Source organism: Protopterus annectens, chromosome 3.part0 (assembly GCF_019279795.1).
Source record: "Protopterus annectens isolate FY-2018-M chromosome 3.part0, PAN1.0, whole genome shotgun sequence".
Lineage (NCBI taxonomy): Eukaryota > Metazoa > Chordata > Ceratodontiformes > Protopteridae > Protopterus > Protopterus annectens.
In genome coordinates, this window is record NC_056731.1 from 55,565,241 (window position 1) to 55,587,915 (window position 22,675).

At 39.8% G+C, this 22,675-nt stretch overlaps 1 protein-coding gene across 4 annotated transcripts in view; it reads left to right on the forward strand.

Moving 5' to 3' along the window:
* The window catches only part of ABITRAM (actin binding transcription modulator), a 355,528-nt gene extending 333,412 nt beyond the window's left edge, over nucleotides 1-22,116 (forward strand). For 3 of the 4 annotated variants that reach the window (XM_044064580.1, XM_044064581.1, XM_044064582.1), the window contains exons 8-9: nucleotides 13,778-13,847; nucleotides 21,658-21,789. In XM_044064580.1, the coding sequence (XP_043920515.1) occupies nucleotides 13,778-13,807 (30 nt within the window). In that variant the 3' untranslated portion in view covers nucleotides 13,808-13,847; nucleotides 21,658-21,789. Of the gene's footprint in view, nucleotides 1-13,777; nucleotides 13,848-21,657 lie in introns of all 4 variants that reach the window. The other variant, XM_044064583.1, reaches the window with a different exon arrangement.
* Nucleotides 22,117-22,675: the final 559 nt, after the last annotated feature.

The following is a 22,675-nucleotide window of genomic DNA, read 5'->3' on the forward strand; positions in this document are numbered from 1 at the left end:
GACGCTCTGGTGCATGCTTGGCCGCCCGGCCTTCTTTATGCTTACCCCCCCCCCCCTTGCCTCTCATGCTCCAAGTTCTTCAGAAAGCCTCTCGGTTGGGGTGCAGAATGATTCTCATTGCCCCATTTCGGCCTCGACAGATCTGATTCCCTTTCCTAAGGTCTCACTCTGTGAATCCTCCTTGGATTCTAGATCCCATTCCGGATCTGATATCTCACCCGTCCCGCTTATCAGCCCCGAATCTGGACAACCTGAAGCTGACTGCTTGGCTGCTCCAGTTCCACTCCTGATCAGGACTACCGGTATTTCGTCTCCAGTTAAAGCCATCCTGGTGGCGGCTCATAAACCATCCACCAGGAAAGTTTACCGCAGCAAGTGGAAACTATTCTCCATGTGGGCGGAGCGGCAAGGTCTAAACCCCTTCACAGTTCCCCTTCCTCTGGTGCTTGACTTCTTAACCACTCTCTTTAATGATGGTGCCAGCAGTTCTACGGTCAAAGTGCAACTTGCGGCAATTTCTCATTATCATATTGGTCACGACTCCAGTCCACTGATGTCTGCCAAATTGTGTAAGATTTTCCTAAAAGGTACTTTTCTTCTCAGGCCCCCTGTAAAGCAAGTGGTTCCCCCTTGGGACCTTTCATTGGTCCTTCAGGCCTTGACCGCTCCCCCCTTCGAACCTGCGGCGAAGGTAGATCTGAAATTTTTATCTTTCAAGACGGCCTTTTTAGTAGCAATTACCTCGGCCAAGAGAGTTTCAGAACTTCAAGCCTTATCAGCCAAGCCTCCTTACTTGGTCTTTCATCCAGACTGTGTATACCTCAGGACCAACCCGTCCTTTCTTCCTAAGGTAGCTTCTGAAGCAAATATTAATCATTCCATTAACCTCCCTGTTTTCTTTCCCAAATATCAAAACAAGGGTGAATATAAGCTTCATTCCTTAGATGTTCACAGGCAACTTAGATTTTATCTAAACAGGACAGCTGGTCATAGGCAATCCGACCAGTTGTTTATTTCCTTTGCTAAATTTAATTTAGGCAAGCCAATTTCCAAAGTCTCATTGTCACGCTGGATTTCGCAATGCATCTTATTGGCTTATCAAGCTTCTGGAAGGCCCGCACCGGAGGGAGTACATGCCCATTCAACCCGGTCAGTTTCTACCTCGGCGGCCTTTAAGGCTAGGATTCCTCTGGATGATATTTGTTCAGCAGCCACTTGGGCTTCATCTCGTACCTTTATTTTCCACTACAAGTTGGATATTACATCTAGGGGTAGAGCATCCTTTGGCTCCGCGGTGCTCCGGAATATCCTTCCATGATGGCCGCCCAAGATTCAGGTAGCTGGGGACTCTGTCCCACAGGTTGCAGACAAATGAATCTCCTACTTCAGATTTAGAAGTTATGTACTCACCATAACATTCCATCTGAGTAGGTGTATTCATTTGTCTACAACCATCCCGCCCTCCTATCCCCCTGGCCTTTTCAGTTTCCTGCATATTATGTGTTACCCTTTTCAGGGTATTTATATTGTTGGCAAACTCGATCTGAGGTCATGTAGGGAGAGCAGGGCATTATGGGTGAGGGGAGGAGCTGAGAGCTCGGATCCATAGCTGGAAAACCATGCCGGTTCGGATCCGATATCGGATCCATAACCCACAGGTTGCAGACAAATGAATACACGTTATGGTGAGTACATAACTTCTAATTTCAGTCACAAAAAATATTAAAAGTACCACAGCTGGAAAATTTACACAGTTGCATAAAACAATACTCAACTATTCTCGCTATATTTTCCTGACTAATCTAAAGAGTACTAGTCCCTGGTCACTTATTAGCACAAGGAAAGATGAAGTGGGTGAGTGGTCTTCCTCCTTTGTCAGGTTCCAAGAACAGACTGCTCCTGAGACTTCACTCTCCTCTGATATTAAAATATTATTTCTGTACAGAATGACATCACATACATCTGGTCATCTGAATTCTGGTTCCCATGCAAACCCCAGTGCTAGATGCTGTCAGAATTTTAGCACCTATGTGTTACCATATACACAGCTAGAACATTGCTCAGATCTCATGCAACTTCTGGAAGTCACAAAACCATAAATACTTCCCTTCTTCCTACAGGAGCTAATAAACCATACTTCTTGCAGACTCTGCTTCATTCAAAACTGTGAGATAACATCTTTATGGCCTAGGCCCAGTAGTTTAATTTTGTTACTATTTTTGAAGTTTTAGATTAACCTCTTCTCTTCTAGTATCCTCTGTCAAAACATATACATTTAATTCCGTTACAATAATGCACATTTATTTTTTTTCCCAGCAGGGTACACTTTTGTTACATTTTTAATGCAAGTAGCTTTACAAATACATTTCTAAACATAAGCATCTGTACAAATCAGTTTGATACACAAATGACATATGATTCTTTACAAATTCCAGCTAGCTGTGCTGGCATATATTATACATCCACTGCCCTACTTCTCCTGGGATGGCTGACAGTACCTTCTATCATCACACAGGCCCCCCAACAGGAGCACCCCAGCAATTCCAGTGTCCCATTACTTGGTTATTCCTAGCCACTTTCCATAAACACTGTTCAAACCGGTCGGTATGCATACTGTTTTTGTCTTTACTTCTACACTGGTTGCAGATATTTAAAACTTTTATTTCTAATTTTATAGCACAAACACTGATAGCCAGTTACTAATCAAAAAAATATAGTCTCACAATGAAATCAGACTTGGCATGAACAGTGAGCTTCTCTGCACTTTAAACTCACATTCATTGAAATGGCATTGAAACCCATATTCAAAGAAAATGCATCTGAACAGTGGTGGGTTGTTTACTTTTGGGCTGCTTTCAAACCATAGGCCCCTTCCACACATTTTTGGACCATGCATACACAGATGTGTTCTTTGATGCACCATCCTGATTGTATTAAATTATATTCTTTGTATAATACAGCATCACTTGTTAGAGTGCATTTTAAATTTGTAGGTTTGAATGTTTTTCCAGTAAGCGATGAAACAAAACATATGAAACAATAAGGACAAAACTACCATTTACACAACATTTCAACCACAAAAGGACACTCAAACTTCTTTCATTACAATCTACCAGTATCAGTCAATATATACAATCTTTGCAGAAGTCATCTGAATAATTCTACATTAAAGAGATCTTTAACTAATGAAGAGGTTGGTTGCTGCTGTCAAACAACTTAACATTTCAGTGTTTCATGTCCAAATTCAGTGCCTGCTGCCCTTGAAGAATAGACTGTCATTGTTACATTAAAAAACAGTAAGCTGTTAATATTGCAGTAGAGAATGGCTGTCAAACCGGCAACAGGTTTCATAGTAACTAGGCATCTCATCCAAAGGAGGACACACTCAGGAGTGCAGCAGCACCATCTCTCCTTAAAGGAGGTACTGCAATATCAACACTCCATATACATAGTGAGAGTAGAACCAACAGCCTTCTGCACCAAAGGCAAGTATGATAGCTATTGTGCTATTAACACTGCTTTTAAACATTATGGCACAAACACTGATGATGGCCATTTGATAAAACCGTTACAAATTAGAAACGGACTTATTATGAGCAGCTGTAAACTTCTCTTTCGTTGAAAGTCAATATTTGTTGAAAATGTACAGAAGCTCAACAGTCCTTATAAAATGATAGTTTGGAAGTTGGTGTTGAGGATTCAGGCTTTAGGCTCCTGTATTGAAGGTACAGGATTTGAACCAACCTGCCATTTCTAACTGTGGCATTGTTTATATATATACACACAGACACACCTACACACACCCTGTGCCCTTCTGTACTAACTTACTATTTCAGGAATGAATGGCCCATTCCATTCTCCATGTTCGCCCAGAACAATGTCAGCCACAGCAGCATTGCTAAATCCAAAACTCTCACAGTTTGTTTCAGTTTAAATGTGCATGCATACTAAAGACGCACATAAATATGCTACTAAGAATGTGCTCTGCTTGTGTCCTTAAAGAAAAAAATATAACATGCATAGAGTGCATTCTTAAAGAAGAAATGGAAGTTTTTGTGGCAACCTCCTGGTTGGTGGGCCGTAGGGATCTGGCTCTGCATGAGGATAAGTATTTTTTTGCATTGCATTTGAGAGCTCTGGGATTTTTTATTTTTATTTTTTTATTATTTGCTATGTATATTACCCAATTGGCAATCCTAAGCATATATGGTTATCCATAGCCTGTTTCTCACTTTTATATCTGAGAAAGAGTCCAAAAAAATTACCCTATAAGGAGAGAAAAGTAACCCACACTCTCACTTATTTTCTGTTATTTAACCACCCTACACCTCTCTTGTAAATGTAATTAACTTCAAGGTTGGAGCACCTCAGAAGTACTGGGAACACTCTCAGAAGTTTAGTGAGATTTTACCAGTAAGACAGAAGCTACAATTCAAACATGTCTGTTTGTTTAACCATTTGCTTGCTACCCCTCACAAGTATTACCTAGTAGTGGCTTAAAGAACAGTGTACAATGACTTTTATGTCGGTAAATGCTACTTTTATATGGGATGATGATGACTAATACATACAGCTAAGCATTCTGCTTCATTCATTTAGCAGTCTACCAAAATGTATGACTGCATCCTGTAAGTATGCAATATCCCTTTACTTGAAGGATAACGCTGGCAGCCATTGTGATGCTGCTCTCCCCCTTGTGGAATATTACTGCATTTCATTTAGAGTTCCTATATTTAGTAAAAAGTACTACATTTCAGCTATCTCGGTTCCAGTAATGTTGTGCTCTTTATAGATAAGCCATTTTAGTAGAAATGAATACAATCATTTGTTTTTACAATTCAAATTCTTTTCTGTGCTGAAGCTAATGCTGATGGTAGATTCTGATGAACTTCCTTATCACTGTTGCAGTATTACTTACCAAAGGGATATCTTACCAAGGATTGCCATACATCTGCCTATCATACCAAAATCTTAGACCTTTCCAGGCACAATACTTCAGACAAATGTCCTATATTTCAAACGTAAGGTACATATGTGATGTATGAGCACCTAATCCTCAGGACTTCTTTGCCACCAGTCCAAATGCTACTTTTTTGAATTTGGTCTGTGAAGTTTTGTTGCATTGCCTCAGATACCAAGCCTGTGGCAGATAAGTACCCCATTGAGGACTTTTCCTTCTTTCCTTTTTGGTGGTTATCATTTTACATGACATCCAGGAAGGGGAAATGAGTGTGGGAGACAGATTCTCCATAAAGATAAACACAAGAAGTGTCTTTTCTGCCTAGGTGCAGACTACAATCAGTATGAAGTTTGCCAGTCTTTTGTACCCAAGACCCTTCTTCACCGTTTGTCACTTCTTTCAGTTTATTTGAAGAACCAATGCCTGAAGTTGCTAAGCGAGGGAATTATAGCTTCTAAATCTGCCGTCATGAATGTTCAGATGCCCCTTAAGAAGAAGTCAAAAAAGATGCATTTAGGGACTTCTGCTGTCCAGCCTCTATCGGACGTCTCCATCAAGATAGATGAAGACCCCGAGGACCATCCAGTTTCAATGCCAGCTCCCTCTGTTAAGATCCAATTGGAGGCCAGAACAAGGTTGGTTACCTTCACGTCCACTGAGGCACAGCATATATCTGCTGCATATGTTTTGGAAGGGTGTAAGGGGATTTCCCAGATACTTAAAATAGAAGTCCCTGGTTCCCTTATTGAAGTCAGGCATGGTTCTGACCCTCCCTCCCCACACTAAACTTGTTAGGGCAGAGGTTCCTCTCAAGAAGAATAAACAGAAGTCTAGGCATGTGACTCCTTTGGCCAAAGATCCTGTTTTTCATTCAAGGTATTTTCAGGGGATACATATCTCCACAAGGTTGTCAGCACTTTCTGCTGCTGCTTTTTCTTCTACTCCTCCTAAAAGGCTTTGGGAGTTTGTCTCCTCTGATGAAGAAATGGAGTTGGATTCTGGGGAAGAGTCACTAGTATATTGTTCTCAAATTCATTCCCATCTTGCTTTAGGGTCAGGGGATGTTGACACACACTCCTGATTCTCCTACTGAGGAGTTTTGTTATGGGGATACCATGGTAAAAATGATGGACCACTTAAAATGAAAAAGTCCCCAATTATCTGAGGTCCAAAAGAGGTATTGTGCCCTCTAACAGAAGGACACTCCCAGGCCTTCTGCAGTTCCTCCTGTGTCAGAAGCCATTCTGAATACCTTTTCTTCAGCTTCCCAAGCTCCTGAGTCTCAGCCCTCTACTCCCAAGAAACCTGACAGGTTTTACAAGATACCCGAGACTCAAAGGGTAATCTATAAGAATATTTCCTCTGACCTTGCAGTCGTTTCTCTGTCTACTGACAATTATCTTCCTCTAATTTTCTCCCCTCTGACAAGGACATTGGGGCTATGGATAGATAGGGGGGAAAAGTATTTATTTCCACCTCCCTAGCTTTCAGAGCCGTAAAGTACCAGATTCATATGACCAAGTGTGTGCTGGTTCTTCTGTCTAAACTTGGAGGTGTTTTGATTGACATGCCTGACTCTGAAACAAAGACTTCTGCCACTTCCTTACTGAGCTGTGCCTCTCAGGTGGCTTGTCACTCTATCCAATGCAGCTATGATGCTGCTGATGCTTCTTCTTGGGCAGCTGCTTTAGGACCTGTTATACAAAGGTACTTCTGGTTTAGACTGAAATTTTTTCATGATGATATTAAGGCCAAGTTTTGGCTTCTCTCTTCAACACTCAGAATCTTTTTGGTTACTGCTACAGAGTTTTTTAAAACTTTATAGGATAAAGTGATGGTTATGCAGGACCTCAAACTGATTTTTCTTTCCCCTGTCCCTAAGTTTCAAAGAATTATCCTTCTAAGTCTTCCTTTGTTATAGGCAGCAGAAATATCCCTTAAATGGCATGAGATCTTCTAAAAGGCATTTCCTGATAAGCCTACTCAGTATTCTAGAGGTGAGAAACCCTCTTTCTCTGACAAGTCTGTCTCTATCTGACATTCTTTTTTTCCATACCCCTAGTCCAGATTCTTCTTTCCCTTTGGTTAACTATTTTCCCATCTGGCAGCAGATCACCATGGATTTCTGGATTCTTTCTGTAGTTCAAAAATGTTACTTTGTGGTTTGGAAACCCATTCCATGTTTTTCATGGATTTCTCTGCCTCCACATTGCTAGCTTTCTCTCATTTCTCCTATTCTTCAGGAACTTTTATCTCATGGAACTATTCAGCCTGCTCCTCTCTCTGAGAGGCACAGGATTTTATTCTAGAATGTTCTTCATTCCTAGAAAGAAGGACTCTTGGAGTACTATTCTGGATCTCTCCTTTCTCAACACTTTTCTGAGAGTCCTATCTTTCAAAATGTTGCATGTCTAGTCCTTGTTTCCCTTGCTGCTTCTTAATGCCCACCCGGGCTGTCTGGACTTGAAGGATGGTTATCTCCACATTCCTTTTTAACCTGTCTTCATAAAATTTTTACAGTTCTTTGTTTCTTCATCACATTAACAGTTCTCTGATTTACCTTTTGGTCTTTTTACAGCACCGTGGGTCTTTATTAAATGTCTGGCTTCAGTTATTGCCTACTGCAGAATCCATGTTGTCCAAATTTGTCCTTGTCTGGATGACCTTCTAATTCAAGCCCATTCTCAGCAGATTATTCTGCAATATATCAGATTTACCACTACTTCACAATGTGAGGCTCACCCTCAGTCTCAAAAAAAAAATCTGTTCTTACCTTTTTTACAGGATTAAGTTTCCTGGGATGCAAGGTTTACATTCTGTCAGAGCAAAACCTGAGCAGGTCCTCTGCAGATCCTCACGAATGGATGCTTCACAAGGAGGTCTTCCAGGACATTATTTATTTAATTATTTTATTTTATTTTACATTTGTTTACCGGGAAAGTCTGAATGGGATAAGACCCATTTTCATTGTAGGCCTGGGGAGAAAAACTCCAGATATAGAGATTATACAAAACTTATACAAGAAATTATACAAAAAATGTATAGGACATACAGTATAACAGAATTTACATTATGTGCTATTATAGCTGACATTTGTATTGTACAATCATCTCATATAATTCCTTATTGTAGTGTAGATGTTGTAGTTTCACAAAGTAAGCTCAGGAAGGGTTTGTAGGTGGGGCGGACTGAATAGAAAAGGATGAGGTAGAAATTATCTAGACATGAGAGAGAGCATAGTCAGAGAAGAAGGAAAAAGTATGACCAGAACTACTAAAACTAGTTAGCCTGGAGTAGTACAGGAGTAAACCCAGGTGTCATTAAGATAATTTTTAAGAATCTTTTTGAAATGGTTGGTATTTGTGTTGGTTATGATGTTGTGAGGTAGTGAATTCCACCTTGTTGCTACTTGATGAGAAAATAGGGAATCCCCTGCCGTATTAGTGTAGTAGAGAGTTATTTGTTCACTGAAGACTTCAATTTATGGTATGGGGCTGCAGAATATTTAGAAGGGCTGGGTTTTTTTAGTTTGATATACTAGTTTGTGTGCCAAGGTTAATTGGTTATAGGATAGAAATTGTGGGAGTTCTAACCAGGAGAGTTTTTTTAAGGAATGACAGTGGTGGGTATGATGTGGGCAGTCAGTTGCAAATTTAGCTATTTTATTGTAGTGTGTTTCAAGATTAATTAAATCGTTTTTTTTAAAGTTGGTGAGAATTGGGGAAGCATACATAAGTGTTGATAGAAGATGGGCTCTAGCAATGGCGGCCCTGGAGGTGCTAGTTAGATACCTTTTATTTCTGTAAATAGTACCCATTTTTGTGTGAACTTTCTTAATTGTTTGTAGTATATGTAGGTCAAATCTTAGGTTATCTATTATTACTCCTAGTGGTTTTGTTTGTGAATCAGCATTAGTTTTAGTATTATTTCTAGCTGTGATGTAGAAGTTGCTTGGGGGGGGGGGGGTCTTATGGGTTGGAAGATCATGAGTTTTGTTTTGTTGAGGTTGAGTATGAGCTGATGGTTAGAGAGCCATAGCTAAGTATCTAAGAAAGATTTTTGGTTTATATCATGGAGGTGTTGCAGGTTATTAGCGACGCATATAAGTGTTGTGTCATCTGCATATTGGATAGCTGAAGCCAGTGGGGTACAACTATGGAGGTTGTTTGTAAAAATAGTGAAGAGTAGCGGCCCAAGAACGGAGCCTTGAGATACTCCTAGTGTGACAGGAAGGGGGGGGACAAGACATTAAGCCATTTTACAGATTGTTGGGTGTCCTGTAGATAGCTTTGGAACCATTGAAGTGCAGAGGTTCAGTTTGGAGAGTGTATTTAATAGTTTGGGGTCGGAGACTATATCAGAGACCTTGGACATGTCTAAAAAGACTGCAGAGATTATTTGTACCATTGTTTCTGAGTTGGTTGATGGTGAAACTGAAGAATGCAGTTGTGGTACTATGATGGGGCCTAAAACCATGTTGACATGTTGCTAGAAGGTTTTGAAGGTAAGATAATGAAACAGTTGGGAGTGGATACATCTTTCGAGGAGTTTAGATGGTGGAGAGAGAATGCTGATCGATCTGTAGTTAGACAGCTCTGTGGAATTTCCGCCTTTGTGTAAGGTGATAATATGTGCGATTTTCCATATTGCTGGGACATGTTCTGCTGTAGACCTATTAATAAGGATTGACACTGGATAATATATGGCTTCAGCTGATAGTTTTAAATATTCAGCTAGTAACTTGTCAGCTGCTATTGAAGAGGGTTTAAGTTTTTTGAGTAGTTTCTTAATGGTAGCTGTGGGAACAGGCTGAAAGGAGAAGGAGTTGTAGTGAATATTGAGAGGTTTGGATGCTAGTGATGGCTCTTTGGAATTACTTTTAATTAGAGTGTGTACACTTTCAGTGAGGTACTCCTCAAGCAGATCTTTTTGCTTCCGCTATGAAAAGCCAACTTCCCATATTCTATTCCATAGTGCCAAGTTCTCTGACTTGGAAAGTGGATGGCCATGTACTTTTCTTGGAAAGGGATGAGTCTGTGTGCTTATCCCCCTCTTCAACTGCTGTCTAAGATCCTACAGGAGATAATGTGGGACAAACCCAAAGTCATGTTGGTGACTCCCTGTTGGGCAAGACAGCATTGGTTCCCCCTTTTGTTTCATCTGGCCAGGGGCAATCATCACAAGTTACCTCACAGGATGGATTTCTTCACATAGGACAAGGGCTGTCTTATTCAACCTCATCTGCTTAGAGTGCATTTGACTCTATGGGCGATAGAGTTTTAATTCCTTTTTGATAACAGTTTTCTGAAGATGTACTTCCTGATTTGCAGGAGGCCAGAAAACCCACTACTAGAAAATCCTGTGTTGCTAAGTGTAAAAGATTTTCTATTTGGTGTCACAACCAGGAACAGGACCTTCTTTTAGTGGATATTCCCACTGTTCTTTCTTATTTGCATGTTGCGCAGTTGTGGTCTGTCATACTCATCTGTTAAAGCTCATTAGTCAGCCATTTCTGCTTGTCTGCCTTTGGATTTCCCACTTTCCTCTGGATTTGAAGTTAAACAATTTTTGAAATGCATCCTTCATCTTAAGCCCCCAAGAAAGCCCATTCCACCTTCTTGGGACCTTTAACTTTGTTCTGTAAAAATTGACAGCCTCCTTTTGAACTTGCAACTCCTTCTACTCTGCAATTCTATACTTGAAAGACTGTTTTGTTGGTAGCTGTTATGTCTGCCAAGAGAGTCTCTGAACTCCAGGCCCTCATGGCAGTTTCCCCTTTTCTTGTTTTCTACAGAACTACAGTTTATCTCCGCACCAGTCCTTCTTTTATGCCCAAGGTGATCAATCATTCAATTTATCTTCCTTTCTTTTTCCTTTCACCTCAGAATAGTGTTGATAGAATTCTACATACTTTAGGTTTCCATAGCTAGTTCAGATATTATTTAGATAAGACTAAAGATATTAGAAACTCTGAAAAACGTTTTGTTTCCCTTCATGCTAAGAAATTTGATTTAGCTCTTTCTAAGCAAACAGTCTCCTTTTGGGTTTCTAAGGCCACATCTTTTTGTTATTCCCTTCATGCTCATTCTACTAGTGTGGTAGCTCTTCTGGTGATTTTTCAATGGTCTGGGTGCCAGATCTAGTTTGGAAGTTGATAATTAGTCTTGTGTGCCTACTTTTACTAAACACTATAAGTTATGAAGTTTCAAGGGCCAGGACCATCTTGCATGGATTTTGGAGCGCTCTTCTTTTGCTTCCTCTTCACATCCTCTTCAGTAGCTTGTGTCCTCTCCCTTCAGTAAGGAAAACGGCAACAGTGATAAAGAAGGACACACAGTACAGCTGTGTAAGAATTTGCCATAGCAGTAGATGTCCTACTTTTCACTGTTTCGGTATTCTGTCCCTCCATCTCCCCCTTTTTTGTTCTATTTTCTTGCCCTTTGGCCAAGGGGTCCTTCTTTCTCCCATTTCTGGATGCATGTTTTTTCTTTTCTGTTCCTTTTGGGTTGCTCTGGTTCTCCTGGGGCAATTCAGTTCTGAGGATTAGGCATTTATACATCACTTACCCCATGGAAATAGGACAGTGCCTGGAAGGTCCTAAGGCTTTAGTATGGTGGACAGAAAGGTGTATGGCTATCCAAAGTAGGATATCCTTTTAGTAAGGAATACTGCAACAGTGAAATGTAGGACATCTACTGTTCTTCCACAACTGTACTATTAGATTTGTCTTCTTTCTAGTATTAAAAAAAAACAACTTGGTAACCCACGTTTTTCTCTGTTTTAACTTTTCTCACACTAGACACACTACAGTAACTTTAATTTGCATGAACGTGCTGCATATGAGTTCAGCCTTGAGGCTAAAGGTCAAACTTGTGTTCTGTCACTTCACAGACTTATAAAACAGTTTTTCTAGCCATTGTTTGTGCTGCATAACTTTACAGTATCAATAGAAAGCTGAAATAAATTTCAGTTTCTGTCCTCTTCATTGCAGCAATCTGTAGATGGAGTCATGTCACCCCAAAAATTATGTGGCACCATGATTGGGAACCACTGCACTAAGTTGTCTTTCTGCAGTTTCTGCTCCATTTGTCCACTAGTGTTTATAAAAACTCTTCCCTTCCCATTGCCTCCACACTGTTATAATTGTATACTCTTCCCCCATCCCCAAGTCTTACTATGTGACAGTCCTTCCCCCTTAATCACTGCGTAGTACTGGAATCACAAACTTCCAGGAATGCTCATTGTTTAGCATCCCAATCACTACAGGTACAGGAACTGCTATTCCTGCTCTTTCATATCTTTAAATCAGTGTAAATAAACTCCACGTAGATTGTCACTTCAGAGTATAGTTTTTCTGTGCTATCAGTACTGTACGACAACACAGACTATAAATCTTTATTTATTATAACCCTTCACCATCTTATCCACAGATGTAAGCATGTGGTAATCTTGTGTGTACTTTAATTTTCTCATAGCAGAGCAAATCTCTTAATTTTGTATGTACTCAAAGTCTCGTACTACTAGATACTTAGGTAGACTGGGTAAATAACATAAATGATTTGTGAACTGTACATCATTAAAGCATGATTTGAAGACTTGTACAGATTATGGAATACTTGCAGTCTGCCTCATAACTACAAAGATAAAGAAATTAGGTGTCTGTTATTTGATTGTATATTTTAAGCTTTTATTTTTATTGGTATGCCTTTACTGTGCATCTTAACTCCCTACTGTAATTCTGAGACTCATAACTATAAGTCCTGGAATGTATGAAAATGCAGAATAGCAAAGAAAGTCAAGCTGTTCTCCCTGTCAAGTTACCTTTTGCAGGGAGCAAGCCCCCTGTACACTTCAGTGTGGAAGGCAAGCCCTATGCATCCCACTGAACTTACATATATAGTGTGATAAAAAAAGAAGTGCTCTTGAGAAAACGCAGTCTTGGATTTGGAATATGCAACTTCACATTTTCTGTCATTCAGTCTCGCTATTCTGGCAGTCAAGTTACGAGTCTCAGTATATCAAATGGTTACCCTGGGCCAGATTCCAAAAGAGTTGCTGTCAGTGTAATTTTGCCCTTATTCTGAAAGACCTGCTGTCAGTGAAAGTGGCTTACTTCAGTTTAAGGTCTATCTATAATCAGGCTTACTATGGGGACCAAATTCCAAAACACTTGCTCTCATTGTAAGTGGTCAGTTACACTGAGAGCAAGTCTTTTGGAATGGAGACCCATATATCTCACTATTACAACAGTTATTATGATTGTATTACTGTTTACATTTATGTGCATATTTTTTGTGTCCGTGTGTTGTCATGCCAAATGATTCAGATCATGACTGAAAAGGGCTGCTCCTTGGCCGGATTACAAGTGGTTAACAGATATTAGATGCATATAGAAATATATACAAACCATAAGTAATGACAAGTTCTCACATCTGGCAGAAGTCTGAATATATCCTTTGCCATGTGTCTTAAGAAGTGATTGCATACTTTCAGACTGTATTAATACACCCCTTAACTCATGCAAAGGCACACTGGCCTTTATAGACTGGCACTTGCAGTCCTCTGTAGGCACCACAGTTAGTCATATTCCTAAGCAAAGACCAGATCCTAAGCCTGTTGTACAGAGAACTTGAAATCCCGTGGCACACAGAGGCTTATTTAAGAGAAAAGTGGCTACTTTACAAGATACACTGAAACCAAAAAAAATGATATTTATGAAGTTTGCAAGCTAGAAAGTAATGGATAATGTAACTTGCTTTATGACATATTAGAGATGTATTACTAAACAAGCCTATGTAAAATATTCTGTCCTTACAGTTGTATCAGGGGGCGGCTTTTAGAGGTTAATGAAGAGATTCTTCAGAATCCTGCTCTTTTACAAGAAAAGGTAAGTATTTTAAGGATGTCTCAATTACGTTTAGCTTTTCAGGTGCTGTTGTGTTGGAAATATTGACATTCTGGCTAACCCTAGTGTCCAGTCTAAAAATGCATTAGATTCTTTCAACAGAACTTTTCTTGGAATACTAAACAGACAGATCTAACACTGAAGACCCTCTGTTTTCTTGGCTGAGTTCATCCATTCCACCAGTCATAATCTGGCAAATATCTGGAGGATCCCTTGCTTTGCACACTGTGATCTCATATGCAGAATGCATAGGTGTGCTTATCCCCACAGTCCAGCAGTTCTTTTTGCTGAGCACAGTTCTAGCTTTTGACAATGAAGTTCTTGCATTTCATATGCTTTATTAACAAAGTATATGTTTTTCTGTCAGTAATCACCCAAACTTTCCAACAGTATTGACTGTTTTGCTGTGGAGAGTCATACATATTGAAGCTTCCACAAGTGCCAAAAATGTAACCTTGCTAGTTGCTAGCACTGTAGTGTGATGCTTTTGGCCTACCTTCAGACTAAAATGAAGACAACTATTAAAAGCTCCATATGTGGGGACCAGTGGGGGGAATCTAGATCATAGACCCTGGCATAAATCAAGCCATGGCCAAAGGAAAAGAAAAGGCCTTACTCTACTGCAGGTAAGTATGGAGTAAGCTGGCCCTCTGTCCCTGCAAATGCTTTACTCATCCTGAACTAGCTAGGGGGCTTGTGCCCACTCCAGTCTTTACCCCTTTTATTGTGGTACAGTTAAAACAAACCTTTTCTGTTATGACTGAGTTTCATATGGAAAATATTTGTAATGATTTTACCAAGAATAGGGAAAATGTTTCTTGTAATGTGACTAGAAATGAATGAGAAGCCTTACGTCATGTATCCAATAATAATAATTTAGTCACTAAAATGTCTGTTAGAGGTAAAAATTTAATGGTAATGAATGTTCCACAATATGTGAAAATTTATTATGACCATTTAAGTAATACTGATGTTTATGTTGATTTGAACAAGTCAGAGTATTACCAGGCAGAGTGTTATTTTACATATTTGTTATTGAGAAGAGTCTGACTATGCTATTTTGACTTTGAATCAATATGGGTTATATTGATGGACTAGCTCCTTTATTTTTGCCACCTTATTTAGGACATGAATTTACATACCTCTCAACTGTACAGGTTTTTGCCTTGTATTTTTAGTCTGTTACTCATAAATTTTTGTTTTTCTGGCAAATCACTGAGGATTAAAGTAAAAAATAATGGCAGACATTTGACTTGCAGACTTCATACTCTTCAGAAAATCCATGCCAATTCATAATCTGTTATTCTGTCAACTTTCTAAGTTTGTAAGAGCAGTATTTAAAAATTATCCCTATTTTTGGGCCTTTGTCCCCCCATTATATATGGCTTTGTCCAGATTTCTTGGTCTTAGAGGTTGAGAGGTATGAGTCATGAAATAGTTTGCCTAAGAAGCTAACATTTAAGAAATCTAGGAAGTTTTGCACATACTTTTATGGTAGTGTATGGTTCCCTGTTAATAGATGAATAGTTGAAATCCCCCCAGGAGAATAGTCTTAGGTGTAATGGTGAGGGATTACACTTTGTGTAGATATGCCTCGTAGGCTGCAGGTGACGTGGAGGGGGTACGGTAGCTGGCTATGATGTGGTAAGAATATTTATTGATGGTGACTACAATGTGAAGTAATTCAAGGTCATTTTCTTGTCTTATAAGTCTTGATGTAATTTGGCTTCTTAGGATTGCAGTTAACCTTAAATTGACAATAATCATTTTCGGCAGTGGATGTGAAAGAGTGGTAAGCACTGAAACCTTTACAGTCCACAGGGAGCTATCACTACACTGAAATCATCTTTCAGTAACAATGCACATATCTATATTTTTGAGAGCCAGAAAGGCCCATAAGGAGTGCACCTTTTTATTTACAATTCTAGCATTGAGCAGTGCTACCATTATATAGTGTTGTTTTGTATGACTGTATAGGAAATTTGAGGAGAATAACCTTGCATTAAAAGACACTATGGAGGTGGAAAGAGTGTTTGCCAATATACAAAAGCCATGAGAGAGAGGTGCAGGCCATCCTGTCAAAGCAGATTGGCTGACAGTAGTCTTGTCCCAGACAGATGTATATTGGAACGACACAAATAAATAAGCCAATAGTTAGTCAATTATATTATTTCTATATAATTGTACCTTGTATAGAAATATTATTACCCATCATTTTTTTTTATTGCAAAAGTCCCAGCACTTGTCTTTCCTTCCGAATGTGGAGTTACTGTTAGTCTGTTAGACTTGTAGTGAATGGCGAACATTTACTCACACAAGGAAGTTATGAACAGTTTTCACAAGAGAGGGGGGATGAATATCACAGCTTACAATAAAGTTATTTTAATGTATAAGGAGTGTGTGCCAGTTCATAATTTTCCTTCCCTTAATAAATGGGAAGAAATAAGTATAACTTTGTTGAGAGAAGAAAATTCACAAATATTGAAACGGAATATAATAACAGTTGCTGAACATTTAAAATTGGAGACCAACTAGACTAATCCTCGAGAAGCAGATCCTTGAGTCACCTTGTCATAGATCAGTGGAACTCAGGGCTGAGAATTCCCCCTTCAAGACTTTCCAGTAACCTCAGTTGAGATGACCAGTTTCAGTTGGAGGCTTCATCAGGCTAACCCAAGCTAGAGCTCATGAGTTCAAGGCCTGTGGCTTAGACATCAGACATCTGCTGAGAACTTGAATAATAGGTGTGGGATTTCATCCTTTGTGGTTCCAGGGCTGGCTGCTGTCCTCAAAGTGATGCCTTTGGTTGGTCCATAATATTATGCCAGATTCATGTCACTGACACTCCATGAACAGTTTTTCATGTGCTTGGCTTTACATAAGACTATATTAGCTCACATCTGCTGGGAGTAAGACCCATAGGACATCTTATCAGTCAAGTTAGAAGGAGTTTTTAGGAGGAGCCAGTAGATTTGGAGACCATTCCTTTTGGCATGGATAAAGGGAAATATGTCCACACTCCCTTGCATCTCCTTTGGATGATCCCTTCTTTGAAGAGGCACTCAGACTTATGAACAGATTGGACTGGCCTTGAGATCCTGCCCTGCCTATTCTTTCCTTTCAGAAATTATTTTTAGCATACTCGGGAAGAAGCTTGAGGAACGCTGAGTGATTCCACCTCTGATGCCAGTAATCAGGATTGTTCTGCAGGTAGCCTAGAAGCACATACTGACTTTGCTTCTTTGGCCCTAAGAACATAGATGCCCTCTACACTGAGCCACCTGATTGGGTAAAAGCCCCTTACCAGTATCCTTGAGCTGACTACTACTGCCTGATCTCATGTTGCTAGCCTAGATCTCAGAGACCACAACACCTTGCCACTCTCCTGCCTGATAGGGGATCTAAAGCTTTTGAAAGTCTGATAAGAGAGTGTACTCCTTTGCTATATTGATATTTAACACTATCCGTTATTAATTTCATCTGTCTTAAGTTCCAGTCTCATCTTGTGGACCTTCCTTAGTTTAGATTGAAGAAGTATCTTGCTAGGACGGTTTCTGTGGTTTCAGAGTTAAGCTTTCTCATATATTTTATTAATAAATTTCAATTTGTTGACCAGGTAAGTGGGCAGGTCTGTTGGCCCTTTTCAACCATGACCCAGACTTGGACAGTGGTTATGACATAGAGCACATTATGCAGAGAAAACATCATCAACAGAGTTAAAAACATTTGGATGCAATATTTTTTCAGATGCATTTGCTGGAGTTGCAGGCTGAGGCATATACTTGCACAGAATATGGCTCAGATTGTCTTCCTTTAAGGAAACAGTCAGGGTCAAAGTCCTGGTTTCCATACAATTGTGCTTTTTTACCTAACTGCTCAAGAACTGGTCAATGACCTACAGAAGATAAGCCAATCCCTTACCACTGGAATGACTTTTGTGACCATCCCTCCTTCTACCTCCCCTTCCTCTTGTAAAATTGACCAACCCCAGAAAAAGAAGCCCTCTCATTACCTGAGTCCAGCCAGCACCACCCGCCATACCATCCAAGTCTTCCTGGGGGACAGCTCCATCAGGTACCACTACAGTCCTGACTCTGGTCTAGGACTGCTCATTTTGGGGCAGTTGTCAGAGTTTGCCTCAACTTGGACAACCATCAGTAAAACTGAATGGGTTTTACACCTGGTTATGTTTGGCCACTTATTAGAACTCTCAACTCCTTTCCCAAAAAAGACCTTTACTGGGTATCAGTCTATCTCAATGGAGCTTTTGTGAAAGACTCAGGCTGTACTGCTGAAAGAGGTCTTGCAGGCTGCCCCTTTTTTTGAAAGGGGTTTGAAGGTTTTACTTTTGCTGTTTTCCTTGACCCAGAAAGAACAGATGGGTTCATCTCCATGCTGAGCCTCATCAACTTCAGCTAACAAAGCCAATGGATTCAGTTTCAAGTGGCCAGCCTATCAGGTCTTATGTCTGTATTTCCAGTGGGTGTCTATATGGTGTAACAGGACATGACGGGTAGCTTGTGATATATCATTATATGGCGTCCACACATGAAATTCTGCAGGTTCACTCTGGATGTGCTACACTTTTAGTACAAGTTGATGCTGTTTCTGGTGTCATCTACATGTAAAGTCTTTGCCAAAATGTTTGGCATAGTAGGTGAACCCTTGCCAGAGAAGGACCTCTATATTTTTCCATACCTCAATGATTGTCTTTTTCTGGTCTTGGTCAAGGACTCATTCCACATTTCCTACACCTGAGCCCCTACCGCATCTTCAGATACTTGAGGTGACCATAAATCGACCTGCTTCAAAGATGATCTTCGCTGAGCACTCTCCAGTGACAGTTATTCCTGCCCTTAGAGAGAGCCCAGAAGGTTATGAATTGTTCCAAATGGTGAGGGATGGCTCTAATTCTGCTGCATCCTATATTCCCAGTGGTCACCACTACCTTCCTGGTGCCATTTGCATGCCTGAGGCTACTGGTGTTGCTGTGAGACAAGGGGATATTGTGTGATATGGGGTCACTGCATACTCATGTACATTCTAGAGGTGCCGTACCCCTGTTACAAGGCTTTAAAGTGGTGTAGAGTCTTTACAAAACATTTGACAGGTCTTTTCTCTTTCTACAGCAGAGTCTGTAGATTCTTATGCTGGACACTTTGTAAAGTGGGGTCACTGTGGCTACTACATAATTCAGAGACTGCGATTCCTTTTGAAGGTAGAGTTCCACATCTGCCAACTGGAGCTTCAGGCTACCTTTCCAGCCCTGAAATCCTTGATAAGAAAGTTGTTTCTGAGACTTTTCCTAATCCAGTGAGAAAAACCAGCGTGTCATATGGCATCCACACTAGCAAGGGAGCATAAGTGTTTCTTGTCCCTTTGCAAAAATGTGATGCTCATTGCCAGTAGGACAAAAACAGGGACATAACTTTCTCACCATTCTGTTTGCTCCTGTCAGGACATTCCCAATGAAATGATGGACACTGAGCTTCTCCTCCACTCCTCTTCTTGAGTTGCAGATTTGGAATTAGTGTCTGCTTTAAGGGTTCAGAACTGTAGTATTCCTGGATTTGCCACCTGGGAGAAAATGGTTCTCCCTGTCATATGCTCAGATCACTGTAGAAAAAGAAACATTCTAATAGAAGTGTTCTTTCAGCATACAGGAGACTGCTGTATGAATTCTCCTTTGATTCCATGTTATGACTCGGAGTTTAAGGAATAATGTCCAAAATTAATTCTCATCACCCTTGCTGGACACGAAGGGCATAATTTCAACAAGAATAGTATGAGTTTAGACACTCAGGTCCCTGGATACCCAGAAAACTTCACCAGTATTAGCCAAGGGTATCCGTTAGATTTGAAATGGCAACTAAATCCACCTCATATCCTGGTTCCTTTCGCTGGCTTTCTTGATGAGGATCTTGAAGGTTATTGAGGCTGCTAGGAAGCCTTCCAGTTGGCAAGTGTTTGCATCCATGTTTGGGTAGAGCAGTATTGCAATTACAGGTGATTTTGACTTATTTTAAACTGCTGTATAATTTAGGCCTCAATTATTGTATGATCATAGTGCATGTGCCAGCTCCTTTTGCCCAGCGTAACATTGTAGAGGTCAGGATTGTAGTCCAACATTAATTGATCAAGCAGTTCCACAAAGGAGTGCTGTAGTTCAGCCTTCCTTTGAAGATGCCCTTCTCCCTGTGAGACCTGAACTTCATGACTGAAATACTTTTCTGCCTTTTGACCCTGTTAGCATGCTGGTGTTGAAGTTTTTTTTTTATGTAAAAGATTCTCTCTAATGGTTATCACTTCTGCTTGTAGGCAGTTAGAGCGTCAGGCCCTTGTGCATGGAACATTATGTGGTCTTTCACCAGGATTAGGTTTCCTTAAAATAAGAAAGTTGAATTTACCTTAAGTAGTTTTAAGGTATCCCTAAACCAACCCATTCATTTTACCTTTTTCTTTGTTGGGGTAATCCAAGGGGAAATAGAACCTTTCACACAATGAATGTTCATTGTCAACTCAGATTTGTTATCTTGTTTTTCTCTTGCATACTGATAAATGAAGGGCTAAGAGTTGCTAGGCAGACTGATTCCAAGTGAATTGCCAACTGCATTATATTTTTCATCCAACGACAAACCACTTGCTGGTAAATATTATGGTCAAATTCTACTTCAGGAAAGTAGCATCTTCTTCCAGTGGATGCTTTAAGAATGCCTTCATTGTAAATAGAGATGCTTGCTTCACAGTGACTTGGTTTTTGGTGCACATGTTTAGCTAGCATTACTGTCTCACCCCTACTCTAGGACTCTGGCATCTTTTGGTGTGGTGGGTATTCCAAGACTCAGCCTTTTGAGGTCTGTCTTTATACAGTGCTCCAGAACCTCTCACTCCGATGGTTCACTGCTTCAAATTCAAACCAACTAACAACTCAAGAAGGGTCTCTTCAATGACCAACTAGTACTCTGAGGACACTGTCTAGGAATGCATCACTTCATAGCTGGCACTAATGACCCTCCATTGATGGTTCAGGTGTCCCCTGTCTCCATCTCATTGTGGTTGGGCACTTCTTTCACCTAGCTTCAGCTTTCGGAGTCTCCTAAAAGTCAAACATTTCTTTTCTTGTAAATACTTATTAGCAGTGTGGGTGTTAAATCTTTGTAATTATTTATTGATTTACAGGATGATGAACTGGCCGGGCTGAAGACTAGCATGCTTATGTACGTAAGTATGAAGAAATTATACAGGCATTTGCTAAATTTTGATTGGTGGAAAGGATAGACCAAGCTTGCCCAACCTTTTTTTTATCACCAGGAGCTGAATTTGTTAACTTTCTGGGGACTGATAATCAGTAGCATCATTGCCAAATTGTTTTGTGATTGCCAGTTTGTGTGATAGTGCACAGTTGGCCAGAGACTGGATTCTTTAGCTAGGGGTGCTATAGTTAACCCATCACTGTTGGCCAAGGAGGAGTAACCTTGGAAATGTTTTTTCTATGCCTAGGGTATTGCATCCCCCAGTATATATTTATTAAAACTCAATAAAAGCCATGAAAACATTGTGTGTCATTTGTCACATTTACTCTACAGTTCACAGATCTAGTACTAATTTGTAACCCATTGTGATGTTTGCATATCCATTAATGAACATTATGGCATTCAAAATAAATGTTCAGCTTTGTGAAGTAGGCTTTGTATGACCATGTCAAGGTCTTAATCAGCCATGGTTCATTATACTCAACTGCATTGGGTTGAACAGTGTTGGCTAACTGCTGTTTTAACTTTCATTGTTTCAGCCATCCACTGAGGGCTACATTGCAGTGGTACTACCCAAGTTTGAGGAAAGCAAAAGTGTAACCCAAGGACTGCTTTCCCAGAAGGAATATGAAGAATTAGTTTCTAAGAGATGCTTGATCAATCCAAAGTCTGTGGTAGAAGAGCATTTGTGACACTGAAACAAAAAGAAAATGATCATCAGCTGAATACATAGCTAATGACATGTCTAATGTGTTCTACAGAGGAAGAACTGTGTTTCATTTGCACCCTTTATCAAGACAAATGTACATCATCAGACCAAGAAATTTGTGGATGAATTAATGTAATATAAAAACAGATTACAGAAACTGCATTGTAGCAACAAGAGACTTCAATATATTTTTTAATCAAATTTCAGTACTGTGTTTACTGTTGTTAACATACCTAGATCCTGCATGTAGTTTCAAAGTTAAATTTGCAATAAAGTGTAAGCAATATGACTCTCTTGGATTTTCCATTGTAAGTATGATCCCGTTTACATGTCACTCTTATTGTCTTTTGCAAATCTAAGTTATAAATTAATTTGCATTGTTAACTTTAGCATTTGTAAAAAAAAAAAAAAAAAAGGTCACACCAGATATTAGTATACAACAGGTAAGAACAGTAATCATTGTTATATTTATTTTACATTACCTTATATTGACGCTTTGCTTGTTACTTACTTAGTTTACCCTGTGTCTTGGTTCCTCTTGTAAGTAACAAGTTATTGACAATGTTTCTGTCTTGTATGAAAGAATTGGTAGGTTTGCCACCTAAAGCCTCTTCTAGTTTAGTTTAAGATGGTTCTTCATCTCTTCCTTTGCAAAGCACAATGTTGCCATATACCCCCATATTTCCAATAATAATCTTATGGTTTTGATTTACTAATCATTTGTCCACAATTACATTTATTCATTCCAGTGAAGGGCTAAAAGTATGTCTTGCCCTCTTTCCCAGTAAGTACAGGCCGCATTTTCAGAGCTGCTTTGTATAGGATGTGCTATGCTGACCATGAATAAT